Consider the following 22,860-nt stretch of genomic DNA (forward strand, 5'->3'; position numbering starts at 1 on the left):
AGGTTGCATTCCTTTGAGTTTACCGCGTTTACACAATAAAATGTGCGCGTAAATTTATACAAATTGTGTAAATAATTTTTCATACAAAATTTGACAGCTCGTTTACGCACTAGATAAATTTATACGTTTGCACACTTTATAAGGCATTTATACGGTTACATGAGTCCCCCTAATAGTTTCTAAACAGATAAATTTATAAGTCGACTGGCGTGAATTTCCTAATTTCGTTAATTAGTAAAATGCCAAATCTACACCGGTGTTGTAATCCTTTGCAAAAGAAAAATCATTGTCGCGTTTACAAAGATTTAGTGCAAGTAAATGAAAAGTACAGTGAAAATTTCAGTGGTCTTATCGGTCAATACATTTGTCGCTCTTGCAAACGTGCTTTGTTGAAAGCAAAATCTAGTGAACTGGAAAATATGTCTATCGAAAAAGATGCTGCTGTAAATGCTGATTCAGATTTCGATAGTGAAATTGTTGACAAATTAATAAGCGTGGATAAAATAAATAATTTGTTTGAACAACGTGATGTGAGCCCAATAAAAGTTCGGCGCATTTCAAAATTTTCAAAAGAGGAGAAAGCAAAATTGGCAGCTAAGCTCGATCTTATAGGAATAACGTGTGATAGCAGTTTAAGCAGTGAGATGCGATCTGAAGATGAAAATATTGAAGCACTTAGAGTATCCTTTAACAATCAAAAAACTCGAGGAGACAAAATAAATATATTGACATTTGTTCCAAAAACGTGGACCATCAGAAAGATTCGTGAAACTTTTAATGTGTCTCGTCGTATGGTTTCTACTGCAAAAAAGCTACAAAAAACAAAAGGAGTAGGATCTCGCCCTGAGAAGCTAAAAGGCCGTCCCATAAATCCAGAAACTGTAAAAGCTGTTGAAGAATTTTACCTATGCGATGATGTCAGCCGCATAATGCCGGGGATGCATGATAGCAAATCCGTTAAAAAGGATGGAGTTCCTTGTCATGAGCAAAAACGATTATTGATGGACAATATTCGAAATCTGCACAGTATATTTCGGGAAAAATTTCCAAACATGCCGATATCATTGTCAAAATTTAAACAATTGCGGCCACAACAATGCATATTTGTTGGGCCTAAGGGAACGCATAATGAGTGCGTATGTAAAATACACGAAAAGTTTGCTGGATTAAAACGAATGTCAATTTACCCAAACCCTGAACTGAACTATCGGGACTGCTTAAAGAACATGGTCGGTCCAACACCTCTTTCCGATTGCTTTTTATTAAAATGTAAATATTGCCCCAGCGCGAAAAAGTTCATTGAACATTTAGAACAAATTTTCAGGAATAACATGGTTACGTCGGTTATTTACGAACAATGGCCGAGTACTGACATGTAAACTGTTTTTTTCTTGTATATGGTTTACATATTTTACATCCAATTATTATATAATATACTTTTTTTCAGATGCACATTAGAAAAAAAGGCAGAACATACAGATATCTTTCTGAAAAATCTACCATCTGAATTAGCTGATGTTCTAAAACACGATTTTCTTGCGAAAACTCAAGCTAAGTATTTGACTGATCTTAAAAACAAATTTTGTGACAAGGAATATGTTGTATGTTTGGATTTTTCTGAAAATTACTCCTGCCGTGTACAAAATTCCATTCAGTCCGAGTACTGGAACACAACTCAAGCTACCATCCATCCTTATGTAATTTATTATAAAGAAAACAGCAATGTACGGCATAAAAGTTTTGTAATAATTTCGGATGTCTTAGACCACGACAGCACAGCGGTGAATTTATTCAATTCCAAACTGATTTTGTTCATGATAAAACTTTTCGGAAGGAATAACGTAGAAAAAATTGTTTACTTCTCGGACGGGGCAGGTTTACAGTACAAGAACAAGTACAATTTCATCAATCTGCTTAATCACAAAAAAGATTTCGGAGTTGACGCCGAGTGGCATTTTTTGCTACAGCGCATGGGAAGGGTGCTTGTGACGGGGTCGGCGGCGTTGTAAAAAGATGTGCATATCGCTCAAGTCTCCACAATAGCAATGGAACCAAAATCACTGGACCAAAAGCTCTATTTAATTGGGCAAAATCATATTTCAAGTTAATCGATTTTGAATATTGTACTAAGATAGAACATGAAAGTCATGCCGCTAAATTGAAAGAGTTGCGAAAACTTTAAAAAAACACTCGTCAATTTCATTGCTTTGTCCCTAGGAATAGAAATGAAATCGAATGTCAAATATTCTCGGCTTACGAAAAATCTGTTATTTTAAGCGTGAAGTAGAAAGTGTTATATGTATAATTGTCGTGCTATTATTTATAGTCACCAAAAAAATAACATGTAAGCAACCACCATATTTCAGCTACTGACAAGATAAACGTGATAGTATAGAAAAATGTTCATAACATGCGAAGTGTAGTATGGGAAGCGGCGGACGCACCCGCACATATAACGTTATTATAAGGAAACTATTGCTGGGCCCCCATTTTTTTTTTTTTTTTCAGACATAAAAATATAATTGAATACCACATAATTTACTGTTATTTAGTTTTTTTCAGAGGCGCAGAAGTTAGTTATATAATAATTTGTTTATAACAATTAATGTTATTTAACAAAAAAAATTTAATTTGTGCATAAAAAAAAAAATTCAAAATTATAGTGCATTGTTTTATAAATGTCAAAAAAAAAATTATTAAAATCGGTTCAGTAGTTTCTGAGAAAAAAAATTTTTCACCGATTTGATGCAAAAAAATTCAATTGGTTATAAAAATTTAACGGTACAAAATTTCGAGAAAAAAATTAACAGGATTTCCTACCCTTTTTAAAGGCTTTAATGTGAAAAAAATTTGTTTGGTTATTCGAACACTTGGTAAATGCGATGCTGACTTGAGATGGCCTCACTCTTAGCAGATGAGGTTTCCTCTGTAGCTGAGCAGTTTTAGATTTCGACGGTTAACAAATCACTGTCCTACAATGACTCGGCTTGACCAGGATTAACCTGGTTTCATTGGAGCACTTGATGGCAGTGCGCTGTCACAACGTCCGTAAAAAAAGTTATATCCGGACTTTTATTTTTTAAGGATGGAATAAAAGTCTGGCACCATAGCTTAGGAACGGCTCATCTAAATGAAATTAATTTTTTAACAACCGATTCTCCTAACCATCTGGATCTGAAACCTAAAGGGACACTTCAAATGTTTTTACTAAAGCTAGGAATTCGTCAAAGAAAAACCATAACTATAACCATAAGCATAACTCAATAAGTAGGCAGTGATACGCTCATTTCAGAAAATTGTTATGTAATTTTACTTAATACAATGTCAGTAATCTATAGGCAACATTTTAGGATAGGATAGGCAACATTTTAGTGGCGTAACTTTTTATGTCCATTTTGTTGTTATAGCGATCAGGTTACTCCCGAAAGCTTTGGGGAGTGTTATCGATGTGATGGTTCTTTGCCGGATACAGATCCAGCACGCTACGGTAACACAGCACCATTAAGGTGATAGCCCGACCATCTCGAGAACGATTTATATGGCCACGTTAAACCTTCAGGCCATCCCTCCCTCCCCACGCCCAAGTTCCCTGAGAAGCTTGGGGTCGCCAGAGCCTCGTCTGTTAGTGAAACAGGATTAGCCGCGGATAGGTGAGGTTGAAAATTGGGTTTGGAGAAGCTATATATTGTGCTGGCAACCTGAAGGGTTGCGCTATACAGCCCCTTGAATTTGGTATTTTAGTCGCCTCTTACGACAGACATACCTACCGCGGGTATACTCTGACCCTCTAACCCCCTAACACAAATTTTGAATTGTCCTTATAGGTTTCGAATCCAGATATTTAGAAGTCACTTGGTAATGTTACACCAGCGCCTCTAACACCTACGGCTCTCTCGTCCAACCCTACTGAAACTGCTACTTCCATAGGCCTCCCGTTAGAGGATATCCATCAACATTTTTGAGTCATCGTATCCATTGGATGGAGCGAAACACTACTACAAGAAAAATAGGAAGAAGTCCCTTCTGGTAGCAGCCCGTCTGCCTTTGATTTTAGTCGCCTCTAATGACTAGGCCCCTACCCGCTGAGCTTCTTTATATTGAGCTGCATTAAACTCTCTTACATGAATTTAAACCTCTTTCTAGCACGGATGTGTCCAGAAAAAGTTCTGCACATTTCGAATGACAGCAGGGGCCAAATCGTAACATCCGTGATCGTATAACTCGTCACGTAAAATCATGATTTTCGGATTATGACATAAGTGAACGTACTACTTCGATCGTAATTTTGGATTGCAACATACGTGACGAGTGACTGAACGTACACGTTACGTTCCATTTTCATTCGAACACAAGCTGGCGATAGTATACACACAAATTTCATTGAACATGTAAGAAAGTTGTTAAAATAGGTGAATAAAAAGAATATAGGAAATTTCAAACTCTTATTATTAACAAAGGTCGAACTCAAACAAACTTAATCCAAACCAAAAGAAAATATTGGCGGAATTCATGGCGAGACACCCGCTTTGGTATCGGCTTGCTTCAACTTTAACTTCTCTAGAAAGTAACTAAAAGCTTCTTAACTTAAGCGAACAAAACAATAAAATTGGGTCTATCGCAGTTATTTAATTTTTTTTTTTATAATTTTGGCAACCAATTTGACAGTTCAAAATCTATTGTGAGCTAATAATACATTCCAGCCTAATGTGGATCGTAAAATTTATTGTGAATTGAAAATAAATCACGTTCAGTTTGCCATCGTATGTCATAATCCCATTTTGTTTATACGTTTGACGTACCACGTAATTTTCTTTCGTATGGTTCCCGATCCGTGATCGTATGTTACGATTCGAGTCCAGTTTGGGCGTACCGTGGCCCATAACCTTCCGTTTCGCAAACGACAACAAAAAAAATCGTTTGACTTACTCGTTGTTAGAAGTTGAGCTAAGGTACTATTGTTCAACATAGGATCGCTAGTAGCTGACTGTAAATGTGAGACCATCAGGTTGCTACCGGTTACACTACCCGTTTTATTATTAGGTACATTGGGTACAGCAATCATGTGCTGATGTATTGAATTGCTACGCGAACGAGGTTTACTGGTTTTAGCTTGGTATTTTGGTACAGCAAAATTATCGTGACTTGATCTTGACTCAATCTTTTGCAAAGTTACATTTAGTGGCAAACTATTCGATCTAAAAATTTCTCGAGGGATCACATTAACACTTGTTTGTTGTTGTTGACCAAGCTGTTGCATTTGATTTTGTTGTGTGGTTAGCAAATGTTGCGCAGGTTGTTGTTGATGTAAATGACAAGATGAAGGCGATAGTTGGCATTGTGCTTGTACCTGTAATTGTAGTGGGCTTGGCAATGATGTCACCTGACAGCCTAAATTCAATGGCAGCGATTGTTGATGAAGGTGTTGTGCATTTGGCATATTTATGTAGCCACCAGTCGATGCAGATTTCTTAAAACTACTCACACTTGGATAAGGTTTATAGGAGTTTGAGTTATTGGTGCTATTTAAATTTGTATTAACGCTATACACATCATTTGAAGCATTCAAATTGTATATAGAAAGCACATCGGCAGATGGTGGTTCGGTTTTAACTGCCTGTAAAAGTATTGAAGAATTGCTCGTGTGTGATGAATTATTAGCATTGAATTGTGTTGTGTTGGGCAAACAATTTGTAGCCGCATGTAAAATGCCATAACCTTTTGGCTTTTTATTTACCATTGTAACATTAATTAAATTATTATTTGCATTAGGGCCACTGCGCGCTGACGGACTGAGTTCAATATTGTTATAGCCACCATACGCCGTCCCACTGCTTGTACCTTCAACAGAGCCAGTTATTGATGCAGCAGTAGACGGATATTGAGCGGGCGGTGTTTGCATTTGTTGTTGTTGTTGCTGCTGATGATGAAAGGCCATTGTCTGATGCAATCCTGTGCATGGCAATGTCGGCTGCAGGTGTTGGTTTTGTTGACTCTTTTGCTGTTCTGCCAACATTTGCTGGTACACAGTTGTCTGATGCAATGTAGGTAGAGCTTTATCATAGTTGTGAGGCTCCCTTCTGTAAGGATAAGAAATATTTTTTAAAATATATGTTTTAAGAAATAACAATTTTTTTCTATACCTAAAAGGCCGTTGAGAGTTCTTCGAAATTCGACCTTTCATAACACTTTTGCTAGGAAACTCATTAATTGATGTCCTGTTGCTTGTGGTGTGTTCACTTGTATTAGGAAAATGTTTTGAATGCAAAGGCATCGTTTGAGGTGCTGTTGGTACTGCTGTTGATGTGCTCAAGTTATTATTACCAACTGCTGAAGGACAATCGTCGGTCATAATAGCATCTACAGAGTTAATTGATTGCGTCTCATTAGTCCCTGATGTATTCAATAGTTGTCCACTGGTGTTTTCTCTTGTCAATGAAGCAGAAAAACGTTGTCCCATTCCCGACTGATATTGTATTGAATCCAATGGTGCATTTAAGTCCAACATGCTGGTATCATCGGTTACTGGCAATGTATTCTGTGAGCTGTCTACAACACCCACCATATTACTAGAATCCAGCTGATTAGATCCTATGAAAAATAATTTAGGTTTAAATATGCGAAAGACTGCTATCTGCGTTGGATAGATTCCATATCTAGTTTAAGTTTAAAACCGATATGCTAAATAAAAATGCACGACGCGATAAACTTATACTTTGAAAGCAAAGAATCGAACTCATACGCATATAAGCAAACGCAAACGCAATCGCAAACACAAACCAAGGAATTATTTCCAAGCAACAACCTCCGAAGAGATTTTGGGCTGAGCTTATTTTACAATTTGGGTCGTGCTCCTTTTAATTCTTACGCCGGAAAATAATTATGAGCTATTTGAGAAGAGCTTTGCTGGTTTCTTATCGGTAACAACCGATACCGACAAGTTATTGTTTTATTCTCGGCCCATTATCGAAAACAAAATTATCGGCGAGTTGTCGGTTTGTTATCGTCGGGTCATCGGCTTCTTATTGATTTCTTCTCAGCTTGTTATCGACAGATTAAAGATGTGCCATCGATTTTACATTGAAGTGTTATCAGCATCTGTTTCATAACAAACCGATGAGTTGTCGACATCACGCCAATAACAAATTGTTAACACTCCGATAACAAGTCGATATCTTTTGATAACAAATCGTTTATTTTCCGATAAAAGATCCATAATACGCCGATAAAAATCGAAAACGATAAATAAGCGATGGCTTTTCGATAATAAAGCGATAACTTTTCAATAGGTTATGTTGAACGGTTAATGAGACCACACATAGACTGAATGAGTCCAGACTGCTACCAGAATTTGTTTGACGACCAAGCAGAAAAAACCAATTATGTAAGTACTAGACCTTATGTTAAAAAATAACTTCGTCCTCTTGGCAAATAGGTTTCTAGGACCTAGCTTAATTACTGCCTCAATATCTGGCAACTCTGCAGCCCCTAGTAGCAGAATGTGCTTAACCGTTTCTTCCAGCAACCCGCACTTTCTACATCTGCTCTTATTGACGAGGCATGTTACACCAGAAGACAGTGTCCAAGTATTCTTAAGGCTCCCATTGTGCTTAACACTTATAGCCTGTATACCCCTCTTGCTTTTTACTATAAGTACTTTTTTGTGTGACCGTGCATGAATCATGGACCCCATAGTAAAGGATGCGTTTGACAATTACCATTAAGACCATATGAGAGAGTGTGGGCGATAGTGCAGCGGAGGCTTTCTTCGCTCTCTCTTCCACATGTGAGTTTCATGAAAATTTACTGTCTAGTATAATTCCTAGATATTTTGCGCTGTACTCATTTTGTTGAGTTACCCCTCCCAGCTTAAACCTAGTCCCATTCGGGGCCAATAATAAATCAACAAGTTTTTGTTATTCGATAACGAACCAATAACCTGTGAATAATTAATCAGTTACACATCGATTACTCGTTTGTTCTTCGTCGATAACAAGCTGGCAACAAACAGTTAACACTTGAATAACGGAATGATAATACGCAGTCCGGTTTCGGCTCCGATTTCTTTCCTTTCCCGTTCTTTAATTAAATTTCCTCCCCTTCCTTACCTTTTACACGTAACCGTGACGATAAGCATAAGCATGGGGTTATAAAGATATGATATTGTTATGAATATTAGCAACACTAAGGGGTACTGCCATCTCTAAGCCGATGCTAAGCAGTGACTTGATGCACATCAATAATTCAATCATTATGTCTACACATATGTACGTACACGCAGGGAGAAGCAACGCACAAACACATGCAGATATCTTATCTGAGATATGCAATATAATTGTGGAAGTGTCGCTCACAAACACACGCGCATGAGCTGTGAGAGAAGCTATAAAAATTGTGCATCTGTAGTTATAGCTGAGAAACTTATAGCAGATAACCAACTAGTAAATTCTAGAACAGAATCGCCTAGGAATGTCAACGAGTAAACCAAACAGTATAAAAGGCGACACCAGGAAAGGCGCGAGAAGCAGTTTGATTTAAGCATTGCATCTGTCGAGCAGTAGCAGTGTTATTTTTGAAAGTACATTAATAAAGGCCATTTTTCATTATTAAAGAGTGGTGTTATTTATTCAACAGTTTAGTGATTCGAACGTTAGCAGAAAATTGCAAATAAGGGGAATTGCAGTAAATTCGTTAAAATTGGTGTCAGAAGAGGAATTGTTTAATAAATTCTGGAGATTTCGAGTACAACTGGGACATGGCAAAGTTAAGTGAATTGAAGATCCGGCATTAAACTAGAACTTCAGGAACGACTACGAAAGGCAATGGAATTAGAAGGAATTGACGCGGAAGAGTATGTCTTTCATCTTGATGGCGATGAGACAACAAAATTGGAGGAGAAAAATGAAACACCGCAGACAATGGCGAACACAGACCTGAACATGATATTGGCTGCAATATCGGCACAAATGTCCAAAATGTCATCACAAATATCCACCAACATGTCATCACAATTAGAATCACAGGAGACACGCATAACATCCAAGATGTCGTCGCAAATGTCATCTCAGCTGGAATCGCATGAGAACCATATAACAGCGAAGATTGAAGCACAAGAGGCACGAATATCCGAAATGTCGTCGCAAATCTCAGCACAGATATCATCGCAGATCTCTGCTCAACTGGAAGAGCAAGATGGACGTATTTCCTCGAAGTTGGAGGTGCAAGATACAAAAATTTTACAGTTTGAGGAAAAAATCGAGGCCGCGGTGGATGCTTTGAGAGGACGAATCGAGCAGTTGCAACTAAATCGCCCAGCAGTTTCAACGAGTAATCCAAAGGTAAAAACACCATCCTTTGACGGTTCTGTTCCTTTCCAGGTCTTTAAGCTACAATTTGAGAAGACCGCAACAGTGAACAACTGGAACGCTGAAGATAAAGTTGCTGCACTCTTCGTAGCATTGAAAGGACTAGCTGCCGAAATCTTACAGACTATGCCAGAGTACGAACGGAACAGTTATGACGCATTGATGGCTGCTATAGAACGGCGGTACGGAAGCGAACACAGTAAACAGATATATCAAGTAGAGTTGCAAAACCGTTACCAAAAAGCAACTGAGACATTGCAGGAGTTTGCTTCAGATATTGAAAGATTGGCTCATCTTGCAAATGCGGACGCACCCGTGGAATACACTGAAAGGGTAAAGATTTAGAGCTTTATAAATGGCATACGGGACGTCGAAACAAAGCGAGCTACATACTCAAACCCAAAGCCAACATTCGCAGAAACGGTGTCACAAGCTCTGACTGAGGAAACAGCGTCACTTCTGTGTAAGCCAGTTTTCAAAGCACGCTGTGGGGAAGTAGAAAGGCCAGAGTGGGTAGACGTAAGGCGCTGAAAGGATCGCAAAAGCGGAGTGAAAGAGTTATCAAATGCTTCAAATGCGGGAAGCCCGGTCACATTGCACGTCATTGCGAACTTGGTCCTAATAGTTCCAACAATGTGGGTGGCCGTAAACGCAAAGCTGGAGGAGATGAGCAAGAGCGTGTCAGATGTAAAGAACGAAAACTTGCCCAACCATTGAATGTCTTGTGATAGCTGTGTCGCAAATTGGAAGAAAAGCAGTCTTGCTGTCAAAGAAAAGCTGGATGACAAGGAGCGTGTACTGACTGTAGATACGGGCGCATCTCGTTCCTTAATCCGATCTGACTTGGTCAACAGGAGAGTAAAACCGTTACCTGGAGCAAGGCTGCGTACGGTCACTGGCGAGTATAACCAATTCCAACGAGAATTGGTATGTGAGGTATTAATTGGAAAGGTCATGGTTCTACACAAATTCATTGTGGAGGAGATTGTTGATGAAGTCATATTGGGAGTGGACTTCTTAGTTGACCATGACATCAGGATCGGTATGCGGAGAAAGATTATGCGCTATAAGAACCAGGATGTGCCACTTAGCTTCAGTTTGTAAAAGGGGTTCAGCAGTAATCGAGTATTGGTGGAGAAGAGTCGACAAAGACCACGAAAGTCAAAGGTAAAAGTTGATGGAACGAATGGGCCAAATAAAGCGAAATCAAAAATACCTGCGAGAGAACCACTGGCATTGACAGAACCAAAGGGTCGCACGAAAACGACTGAAGGAATTTTCCAGAAAGAATGCAAGGGTGGTTTCAAGCCAGGTGCACCACGGTTGTGAAACGTGGGAACGATACTGATTCTGCGAAGCCAATCCGTCAAGCGCAAGCTCTGCGAAGTAGCTCATTGGCCAAACAACAGAGTGCGAGGAAACGATCCAGGATAATGAGTAGTAAGATGAAACGCGGGTACGATGAGAACAATAATTCGGAAGGTTTCTTGGAGGGAGATTTGGTACTGCTATACAACCCTCACCGGCGGAAAGGTGTTCCATCCAAATTTCGGTGCAGTTGGGAATAGCCGTACAAAGTTGTGAAGAAGATCAGTGACACCATCTACCGCATACAAACCGTTGGGAAACCACGAAGTAGAAGAGTGGTACATTTGGAGATGCTAGCGGCGTTTAGATCGAGAGATTTGTCGGGACGATCAGACTTAGGTGGAGGGCAGTGTTACGAATATTAGCAACACTAAGGGAGACTGCCATCTCTAAGCTGATGCTAAGCAGTGACTTGATGCACATCAATAATTCAATCATTATGTCTACACATATGTACGCACACGCAGGGAGAAGCAACGCACAAACAGATGCAGATATCTTATCTGAGATATGCAATATAATTGTGGAAGTGTCGCTCACAAACACACGCGCATGAGCTGTGAGAAAAGCTATAAAAAGTGTGCATCTGTAGTTATAGCTAAGCAACTTATAGCAGATAACCAACTAGTAGATTCTAGAACAGAACCGCCTAGAAATGTCAACGAGTAAACCAAACAGTATAAAAGGCGACACCAGTAGAGGCGCGAGAAGCAGTTTGATTTAAGCATTCCATCTGTCCAGCAGTAGCAGTGTTATTTTTGAAAGTACTTTAATAAATGCCATTTTACATTATTAAATAGTGGTGTTATTTATTCAACAGTTTAGTGATTCGAACGTTAGCAGAAGATTGCAAATAAGGGGAATTGCAGTAAATTCGTTACAATATGAATTGATGAACAGACAATTTTTGCTTGTCACAAACTTTGACACCCTCGCAAACAATTGCTTGATATAGCCCCGCCTCCAAGACGGGTAAGGCGACATCTCCATAAGCACAAAATGAGATCCGACAGCATCGGGAACCCCCTTTACTGGGTCGCTCCCGGTGAACCCCTACATCAATATACACTATCCAACCCTTGCATAAGAAGAAAGCACACTACCAAGGAATACGCGAGTCACCCTGGCCCAACTTCGTTCGGGATACGGTAACAGGTAAAACTATTACTTGTCCAGAATCTTTTCAATTGTAATGTGGAACCAACGCCTCTAACACCATCTTCCCTACGGTCCACCTCTGCTGAAACTGCTAGTTTTTTTGGATTCCCGTTTGAGGACTTTAATGAAAGCTTGCGAGTGGTCCCACGCATTGAATGGGGCGAAACACTGTTAACACAACAACAGAATCGTAACAACATATAATCGATTTTTCATTTAGAGTTGGAATTGTTGCCCCAAAAAATACTGTTGCACTGAGTATTTAATTAAAGATTTACAAAAAATCATACCCATGATTGATGAAAAGTTGTAATCAACATTTTTAAGCATTTCATCTGTGCCTTCTTCTGGTACGGGAGGTAGACGGGTCGGCTGAAGCAATTCTGCGAAAAATATAGCTTAGTGATAGATAGAAAAGGAACGTGTCAAAATGTATAAAAAAATGTTTGTTCTTACCATCAAAAGTTAGGTCAATGTCTTCAATATTTGGCTGCAAAGAACCAAGTCCAGGCTGTATGAAATCTGCTATTCCTGCACCACGAGCTAAAAAAAATAAATGTACATACGTAAGTAAATTCATATTTATGTATGTATGTCTGCAAGGTAAGCAAATTACCTATCTCTCGTGGATCTGGGAAAGGAAAGGGCCCATTTATAGAAGAGAAGAGAGTATCATTTGTCCAGTCGTCAGGTAGCATTAACGAGCGATCGTTCAGTGGAGACCATTCCAAGAAATCGAACTCACTTTTCTATTTATAGAAATATTAAAAAAAAGTTTTTTTAATTCTGTGCATTACTCCTCTTTACACTCACATATCGTTGGATAAGCGTGCAAACCTGCTAGCCGTACAAAAAATTTACATGGCAGACAAAAGCTATCTGAATTTTTCAGTGAAAGCATAGAAATTGAACTCTTCATAGTGTTAATTAACTTTGTGAGTGACCCCATATTTGATGTCACTATTATGTCAGGTTGATGCATTAGCTCCTGCTCTATTAAACTGCATCAAGAAGTAATTTTTGTAAAAACAAAAATAGTTCTTAGCAGGTTTGCACTCTAAGCCGAGGATATATCGACCAATAAAAATAGATGGACGTTACTGAGTCAAGGTTAAAAAGTTTGTATATGAATTTTTTTAAAAACTGAGATTTTCAATCAAAAAAAAAAAAAAAAGATATATAAACCCTTGTTATGATATAGTTATAAGTAGTTTGATTTTTTGCACTCTAAAAGTATTAGAGAAACTGAATATTCTAGAGCTCCTATTTGATATAAAGGCTGATATAATTTAGTTACTTTAAACATTGAATAAAACACTATGTTATACTGCTATGATGAAAGAACCTCTCCGAGCCAGTCGACACCTACTCCCTACATCAAAAAAAAGTTCCTTTTACTTGGGAAAATAGCTATTAAAATAACAAAAAGACAGACATAAATTTCTTAAAATTAATACATTTTTTTTTTATTCTGGGGATAATTTTCTAAAGTACAGAAAAAGTTAAAATTCAAAAATTAAGACTGGGTGCGAGTTGACCTAACTTTTAGGTACCTAAACTAATATTCCACTGGAACTTTCCAGCACTGCAACAATTTAGGAAAAAAAACTGTAATTTGACAACTAATTGTTGTTTTTTTATACAAACAATACAAAACTGTAGTATACCCAGGAACACATGCTTCTGCAGGACAGGGGTCATGAGAGGAAAAGTATCCTCAGATCACAGGACGAGAAAATGCAGCGCCTCTGCCTAATTGGACGCTTGCTTCAATCTCAATTGGAACACGGGTACATTGGGAATACCCCAAATAACCAATTTTAGGGAAGAGGTGCGGGCGTTGAGAACCACGTACATAACTGCTGAATCTGAACCATCGTTGAGGATCAAGGATCTAATTTTTATTCCGCCAGCGTTAACGCCAATCTATTTAAAAGCATCACTGCACCTTTCAACTATTTATCCGGCACCACCGCAGTCGAATCATCGTCCTCTGGTCAATAAAGTAACTATGATTAGTGCACAAGCGCATTTTATTGGCATACATATATGTACATACGGCGTCCACCGTGGCGTGATGGTAGCGTGCTCCGCCTACCACACTGAATGCCCTGGGTTCACACCCCGGTCAAAGAAACATCAAAATTTTAGAAGTAAGGTTTTTCAATTAGAAGGAAATTTTTCTAAGCGGGGTCGCTCCTCGGCAGTGTTTGGCAAGCACTCCGAGTATATTTCTGCCATGGAAAGCTCTCAGTGAAAACTAATCTGCCTTGCAGATGCCGTTCGGAGTCGGCATAAAACAAGTAGGCCCCGTCCCGCCAATTTGTAGGAAAAATTAAAGAGGAGCACGACGCAAATTGCAGGAGAAGCTCGGCCTAAAATCTCTTCGGAGGTTATCGCGCCTTACATTTATTTTTATTTTTATATGCACATACATATGTAGAAATCAAAAAAAAACTGCATAAAATAAAAAAAATCAATTTTATTTTGTTCTTCAAATTTGACATTTCAATTTAGGTTGAAAAGTATGCTCAAAAAAATTCTAAATTTTTTCTTTTGCACTGTCTTGTCGACAGTTTCCACTGGAAACTTTCCAGTGATTTAGAGTTTTTTCTCAATTTAGGCAAACTCGCACACAGCCTAAGATGCCAAACTGCAACTCTAAAAGGTTTCGAATTGAGATGTCCGACATCACAGCCGAGTACTGTATAAGATGATCAGAGTTCGAATCATGCTTTGCCTCATGTAAACGTTTCACTTTTTCTTTTCTAGGAGCGACTGATTTATCCCATTCATCGCACACCTAGATTAGCAGGGAGGTATCTCAAAAGTCTGAAATTTCGAAGTTATGGGTACCCAATTCAATACCTGTCCAACTGCATACTCGATTTACTAATGCCTTCACTAATCAGTTAGAGGAGACTTTAAAATATACAAATTTCATACTAAAAAAAAATATAACAACAATTCAAAGCAATCTAGGACCGTCTTATGTGTGCATTGAGTAATTGTGAAAAAGTGTTCAAAAGGGTAAAGCGAAGTTCATATGGCAAGTGTGGACCCAGAGAGAGAACTATATCAGTTGTATGCCCTGTAGAAAGAGAGAGAAACCGCCCCATGAACCAACTCTATACATGTTATTTTCGCGACCGGCTTTCCCTTTAAGCTGTCTTCACGGAAATAGCACACACAAGAAAATTTTGGTGGTAAAGCCGCACTTTGTGGTGTTGTTCCATATAAAAACCAAAATAGTGCGATTTTCTTCAGGAACGGGTGCTGAACTGCGGCCGGAACTTGAACCTAGGACTTTTGGTGTGAAAGGCGGATCACGCTATCACCACACCACGGCGGCTTGCTGTTCGCATCTGCCATTACTCAAGACAACGGGCAACAGCGTATAATCCAAAATTAGTTTCGATATTGCTCCGAAAAGTGTTAACATTGGACTGTATTTTTTTGTGCGTACTCCGTAATTGTCAAATGATTCACACCACTTATTATGCATCTTATGCAGTGAAGGCATATAACTTTTTTTTTTCAAATCATGTTCTCTAAGGCATTGCCTAAGGCCGAGCTTCTCTTCCAATTTGCGACTCCGAACGACATCTGCAAGGCAGATGAGTTTTCACTGAGAGCTTTTCACGGCAGAAATGGTCATAATAAGAGACATTTTTTTACCTCCAGTATCACTGAATTCGCGAAAGACGTGAAAATGTGCCTAATGTCATTTGAAGTGGCAAAACATACCAGCGATTGGAGGGAATCATCAGTTTTTCTTCTACCGGGATTTGTGAAGGATAACATAACCGAATAATATCGCTGAGAAACGTGCGGCGCTTCTGATAATGTTCGGAAATTTGGCCAATAAGGCCACTGTTGAAACTTTTAATAGCTTCTGATAAGTGGTGTTAAGAAGAAAGGGTGTAGATAGTGATGAAGTTTTAGAAAAAGTTTCGGTACCGGTACTTATATAAAATACTCGGAATCAAGTATCGATGCTAGTACTCATACCGATAGTAATAGGTATCGGATATACTCGATCCCAGTGAATACTTCGGAACTTTTACCAAAAGTGAGAAAAGTTTGTATTTTTTTTAACTGAGACCGCATATTTTAAATTGATTAGAAAACAAGTAAGAAAGTTAAAGTTCGAGCGAAAACGAATATTATATACCCAGCTGCGTGCCTTGCAATATACTTTGTGGCGAATGTTAACAATTTCGATTCGTCACTGTGCTGCTAGTAAATAAATGCACAACAACAGCAAAGTAAACAACCGCACATATGTGCATGTAAACATCAAACAAGCAGCCACACATACATCCACGTAAACAGCGAAGAAAAGAAATACCCCGCAAAAAATGCGATTAGTCTAAGATGAATCTGGAAGGGTTTACGCTGAGCTGGGGGTCAATTCCGTAACTAAGGAAAACTGAAAAATGTACTCTTATTAAAAAGTCATTTGCACATAAAATGTACACTTTAAATTTTCATGCGATTCTCTAAAGTATTGGTCACATTGTTTTGCTGAACGAGCGCTGAATGTAAAAGTCATATGTTGATCAAACGCCATGAAAAAAAGTTACTCTGCAATAGTGCGTATGAGTTTTGAATGTCACAATAGTGTACACTGGCTCTCAAGAAAACTCACGAAATTTTTATCAGTGAGTTTTCTTGTTCACAGTTTTGCTTTACAGAATCAGAATTTCAAAGTTTACACAATTTCTTGTGTACACTTTAAAACTCACAGTTAGCGAATAGGGCCCCTGTTCCCTTTGTTTGAGCATGCCCTATAGTATGAAGAGACTAATTGTACCCATTTATACCCGAACGGGTACGATAGTACCAATCCCCTTTGTACCCATATGGAAACGAATGCAGACTAATCTCTTTTCTCATCAAAAAGTGTTAGTTTTTGTATGATACGAGGTTATGTACATTTTAAACGCAATATTAAAACTTGCAAAAAATAGTTAGATACATCTATTTAAACAATTATGAAGTGGCCAACTCATTCCAAGAGATATGGTCCAAGTCATTTAGGTGCGGTATAGGCCTCCGCATTTTTCTTAAATAATTCGAATCAATCACCTATAATCTTTTTTATTTAACTCACTTCTTTGCCATTTTTTTACTAGAGGGGATTAACTATACCACAATGTAGACAAAAGAGATCAATCAGAGACAGCTCTCTTTAGGGAATAGTCGCACAATTTTTTGCAGGGTAAGATAATATTTCACATACATACATGTAGTCAGCAGCTACGATTAGAAAATATTACTCACATACACACGCACATAACTGGAAGACAAAAGTGAATATCAGATAAAGAGAAATAAATAAAATAAAAAAAGAAATAAATAAGCGGCTGTTAAATAACCAAGTATGAGGTAGAACTGTTCCGTGTTCGTGAAAAATCGAGACCTTAGGAGTAATGGGCGAACGACGTAACCGAGAGTATAAAGGCAGCAAGTTGACAAATAATCAAGCAGTTTGATTTTAACGGGCTATTAGTGAAGTACGCGAGTAATGTAATTGTGAAGTACTACTGCCACAGTAGAATTGTAAATAAAGAACATTTTGCCATACTGAATATTCGAGTTATTTATTCGACAGTTCAGCGATTCGAACGTTAACGGAAGCTGCAAAATAATCAGGAATTTCTTAAAATTCGTTACAATATTAAGGATACATTCAAAGAGAAACGCCACGAACTTCTAAACTACTAATACATATGCATCGAGCTCCGTAAGAGGCTATACAACCGTTGCTGTCATGAAACATATTTTCTTACAAAATTTTATTTAAATTATTCGATTCTTCAACGTATTATATCATTAAACGGTTTGTGCAGAGATTAACTAAAAAGGAGCGGACCAGGACGATTTACAATTTTTTTCAAACCTTTTGTTCCTTGCTCTACCATGTCTCTACTGGTTCGTGTAGTTGAGTAACAAAAATATAATGCAAATTTTGTTAAAATAAAAATTTTAAGCATCTTTTTTAAGTAGGCGTGGTCCTCGCATATATAATACCAATGACCATACTTTCGCCTACTTGCAAAAAGATTTACGGCTTCCAAAATAATGAAATTTTCAGCAACTAACGTTTACATTTTGCAAAATTGTACTTAATTTCTGTCATAAATCTTATCTACTCGCCAACTTACACCTCTTTTTCAGTATTTTTTAATACATTGTCCCTTTTTTCCTTATGGGCATGATTACAATCTTATTGCGGCCATTTTTAATACCAAATCACGTCGACGATGCTGTTAAAGCTGCTAACTCCACTCAAAAAAAGTTCACAGTACAACGAAAAAATTCAATTCAATGAAAATATCACTCAACATTCTCTACTTTATAAGGTATTAAAAACTTATGGAGCTAGCAGCTTTTCATAACTTTGCTGGAGTTGACACGTTTTGTTTTTTGAAATTTTGAGTGATACTGGACAATAAATACTGTGGCGAATTAGTATCACTATGCTGTTAGTAAATAATCACAACACAAAAACATTAAAGCAGGCCACACTTGAGTACATGTACACATCAATCATCATTTTATTTATTTATTTAAGACATCTAGAAAATATACATTTTCATACAGACCAAGTAGAATAAAAACATTAAATTACAAATTAATTACCGATCCTATTTAATAACAATTTAAATTTAGTTTTTGGTAGAGAGAAATCAACATCATGTACACATGAGTACAAATTAAATTCTCTTAATGCTCTTAGAATAGGAGAATTAAAAGCATACATTGTTCTAACTCGATCAATAAAAAAGATGTCATTACTCCTCAAGCTTCGGGCTGGGATATGAAATGAAATGCATTCTAGCAAGGCAGAGGAATCAATAGTTCCACGAACTATGTCACAAAAGAAAGTGACAGAATGATTCTTCTGGAGTATAACAATTTTAAGTTAATTAGCTGGCATCTATCATTGTACGAAGGTAACGGATCCATGAACCCAATCGACCGAAGAGCGAATCGAATAAAAGATTTTTGGATTCGTTCAATCCTATTGATATGACAATCATAATAAGGTCTCCAGATAAAGACAGCATATTCTAACTTTGGACGTACGAAACTCGTATACAATAATTTCAATGTATAAGGGTCCTTAAAATCTGAGCCAAACTGGCGAATAAATGCAAGCATTGAGTAGGATTTAGCAATTATGTAATTTATATGACCAAGAAATAAGAAGTTGGAGTTAAAGACAACACCGAGATCCTAAATTTCTCTAAGGGAGCAAAGTTGAGAGTCCTCGATACAATATGAGGTGGGAATGGGAGAGCGAGCCTTTGAGAACGAAATATGAAAACACTTTTTTATGTTCAAGTGTAATCAGTTACTATTACACCAGGCTACAACGTTATTAAGATCCTCATGCAACTTAACAGAGTGACAGCCGAAAATATTTTCAGGTCATCAGCATATAACAGAAATTGTGAGTGTCGAAAGCAGCTTGATATGTCATTTATAAAGATAATAAAGAGCACCGGACCCAAAATACTACCCTGGGGAACACCAGAGGAGGCAATAAAAGAACGTGATGAAGTATTGCCAACTTTTACTACACAGCTTCTAGATGAAAGATACGACCTTATCCACGATAAAAAAAAATGGAGTGAAATCCCAAACTTGCTACTTTGGATAATAAAAGCGAGTGGCTAACTTTATCAAAAACTTTCGAAAAGTCCGTATAGATGGTGTCAACTTGACAATGGTTACCAAAAGCTGATAAACAGAATTCTGAAAATATAGCTAGACTTGTCGTGGTAGATCTTCCTGGCAGGAAGCCATGCTGATTAGGTGATATCAAGCTCTTAACGGCAAACAACATTTTCTGTTTAACGATGTACTCAAATAATTTAGAAACCGTAGACAATTTAGCGATGGGTCTGTAATTGGAAATATCATTCTTGTTACCGGTTTTAAAAAATAGGGGTAATAGAAGTAATCTTCTAAGCATTGATAAATTCGCCACTATCAATTATATTTATATATATTATAATTTTATTGAGTAAAATTAAAAGAGGGTAAGCAAAAGCTGCACAATTTTTAAATAGGCAGGCCGATAAACCATCGGCATCAGTCTGTGTTGTGTAACTAATATTCCTAATGCCATCTATTATATCATCAATTATTAGGTTGAGAGCACCGAAATTAATAGAAGAGTCAACGACTGGGCCCTGGTTTTCAGTTTCTTCAATGTCAGACTCAAAGTTGGAACTAAAAAAGTCCGCAAAAAGATTTGCAGCTCATAGGAGGTCGAAGCAATGGTTTCTTTATAGAATACCTCAGACGGAATAATAGAACACGATTTTTTAGACTTAACATAAAGCCAAAAAGCTTTAGAGTTCGTTTTGATTTCAGTTTCATATATCTGAACATAATTTTTATGTAGCACCCTACTCATGGATTTAAACTCCTTCGAGTAACGCAGATATAGATCTCTATGGGAAGAAGAGCCCGAAGACTTAAATTTTTTATAAAATCTGTTTCTTAAATTTTTTAGTTTCTTTAAGTCTTTAGTATACCATGGAATTTTAAAAGATCTTTTTTTATTAATAGGAATAATGCTCTTGCAGATGCTGTTAACTTTAAATTTAAAAATGTCAAAGCAGTCATGTAAAGATAGACCATAGAAAAGACAATCCCAGTCTAAAGAGGACATTTCAGAGTTGACAGAATCAAAATCGCAATTTTTAAAATAAAAACTAGTAGGATGGTTATCTTCACAAATAGAGTTAAAATTATAAAATTCCAAGTTTAACACTAATGGAACATGATGTTGATTTGCAGCCGACAAAGGGTCCAGGCACTCATTTAATGAAAAATTCATATTATCGCTAATAAATATAAGATCCAAAATTTTTAAGAGTCTGTTAATGAAACTATTAACCTGGACAAGATTAAGACTTAACAAATTATCAATTACATAAGACTCAGCGAAACTAGTGACATTATTAGTATACAAAGAAAAACTATCATCTAGTCTATTCCAGCTTATATTGCACAGGTTAAAATAACCAAAAATACAGTAATTACTGTTAGAATGCTTAGTAAATAAAGCTACAATATTATCAATATGCGCTTTATAAAGTCCATCAGCACTAGACGGCGGAATATACGATGCACAGATTAGAAGTTTAGAGCTGCCGCAAATTGATACACAAAGTTGATCTAAGAGTGAGTCCCCATTTGCCAGGGAACCAATGAACAGCGATATTTCGTGGAAACTGCAATGAGTACACCTCCACCTCTTGAAGTCTTGGCTTTCGCGAAGTCTCTGTCCTTCCTAAAAACATTATAGAGCTTACGATAGAAGAATTCGTTGCTAAAAAATGTTCATTGAGCCAGCTCTCAATAAGTACCACAATATCATAGTCCGAGTGAGAGCTCAAATCGAAGAGTGCTTTAGATTTTGTTCTTAAACCAGTCACGTTATGAAAATATATTTTCAAGGGCTTATTATGCATTATGAACGGAGACTGGGCCTTTATGGTTTGAGTGGTGACACCACCTCCTTTCGAAAAAAACTGGAAGGGACGAAGTTTAACATTCGCAGGCCAAATATCGGCATTTAACACCTTCTCATAGCACCAATCTTCAACACCCAATTTAAAGTTGACTTTCCTTAGATCACCTTCAATAACATCCTTCTTCACAAGCTTAATGGCCACCAGAAACCGCTTCTCAATTGAGGCATGTTTAGAAACATAAGGTATAATATTGTCGGAAGTTACGCTAGGTAAGAACGAGGATATGTGGAGCCACTTCATCGATCGTACGACACAAAGTTCCTGACTGTGGCTGGATCCAACAAGTAAAAGCTGTTGGAGGACAAAATTGAATTTAGTATTATAGACTCTGGTCTAGCACGAAGGACAGAGACTCAATTAGGGAGCACTTAACAATAATTAGAGTTCCTACATAGGTTGTCAAATTATCGAGTGATGGCAGAACGTACTATACACGTGCAATACAGATGGTTCAAAATTAATGGAATGGGTGTAATCTGCTATTTATTGTGTCGACCCAGAAAGAAGGAGATCCTACGGGCGATGCGACCCCGCTCAGAACATTTTTTTTCGAATTGAAAAAAATTGCTTATAAAGATTTTGATGTTGCTTTTTTAGGCCTTGATCCCAGGACTTTCGGAGTGCTAGGCGTTACATGCTACCATCACACCACGTTGCCCGCCTAGATCTAATATGTGAATTAACAATTATAAAAGTTAACCCAAGAAATCCAATGAAAACTGTTAAAATAGTAGATTTCCGTTAATAGTGGCTGTTGATCCCCCAGCTGATTAAGGGCTAGAATATACCCGCGGTACGTATGCCTGCCGTAAGAAGCGACTAAAATACCAAATAGATTCAAGGGGTTGTGTAGCGCAACCCTTTCAGGTTGCCAACGCAAAATATAGCTTCTCCAAACCCAATTGTCAACCTCGCCTATGCGTGGCGAATCCTGTTTCATTAACAGCCGAGGCTGTGGCGACCCCGAACTCCTCTAGGGGGTGGGAGAGCGGAATGGTCATAACAAATCGTTCCCGAGATGTTCGGGTTTGGTACCGGAACTGCATCCGTAAAAGGACCATCAAAATCGATAACACTCCCCAAGGCCTTCGGGGAGTGTCCTTATCGCTAGAACAACAACAGCGCACGATAGTCATAAGAACAAAGTAGTGAGCGCCGTGAGCGCCAGTTTCTATTTAAAATTAGCTGAGGCATTTGTGAAATATTAACAGTTGATCGCTGAAAAACTAGTAAGATTGAGAATCTGTCATTTCTACAAAATGTTATTAACGTGACTAGACAATTTTGGTTTCTTGACAAACAAAATATGGTTAAACTAACCAAAATGCTATCAATTTGACCGAATTTTCGTTAATTCTAGAATAAAAAACCTGATTTAGTGATTTTACTATTGATAATCTTAACCATTGTGA

At 37.7% G+C, this 22,860-nt stretch overlaps 1 protein-coding gene across 20 annotated transcripts in view; it reads right to left on the reverse strand.

Annotated features, from left to right (window-relative positions):
- LOC137239969 (MLX-interacting protein-like) overlaps positions 1-22,860 on the reverse strand; it is a 192,970-nt gene that overhangs the window by 13,017 nt on the left and 157,093 nt on the right. For 19 of the 20 annotated variants that reach the window (XR_010949568.1, XM_067765785.1, XM_067765798.1 and 16 more), the window contains 5 exons: positions 12,505-12,637; positions 12,345-12,431; positions 12,179-12,286; positions 6,141-6,588; positions 4,927-6,077 (listed from right to left, as the gene is read on the reverse strand). Coding sequence is in view for 19 of the 20 variants with exons in the window: in XM_067765785.1 (XP_067621886.1) it covers positions 4,927-6,077; positions 6,141-6,588; positions 12,179-12,286; positions 12,345-12,431; positions 12,505-12,637 (1,927 nt within the window). In the remaining variant the exon portion in view is untranslated. The remainder of the gene's footprint in view (positions 1-4,926; positions 6,078-6,140; positions 6,589-12,178; positions 12,287-12,344; positions 12,432-12,504; positions 12,638-22,860) is intronic. The other variant, XM_067765801.1, reaches the window with a different exon arrangement.

Source organism: Eurosta solidaginis, chromosome 2 (genome assembly GCF_040869045.1).
Source record: "Eurosta solidaginis isolate ZX-2024a chromosome 2, ASM4086904v1, whole genome shotgun sequence".
NCBI lineage: Eukaryota > Metazoa > Arthropoda > Insecta > Diptera > Tephritidae > Eurosta > Eurosta solidaginis.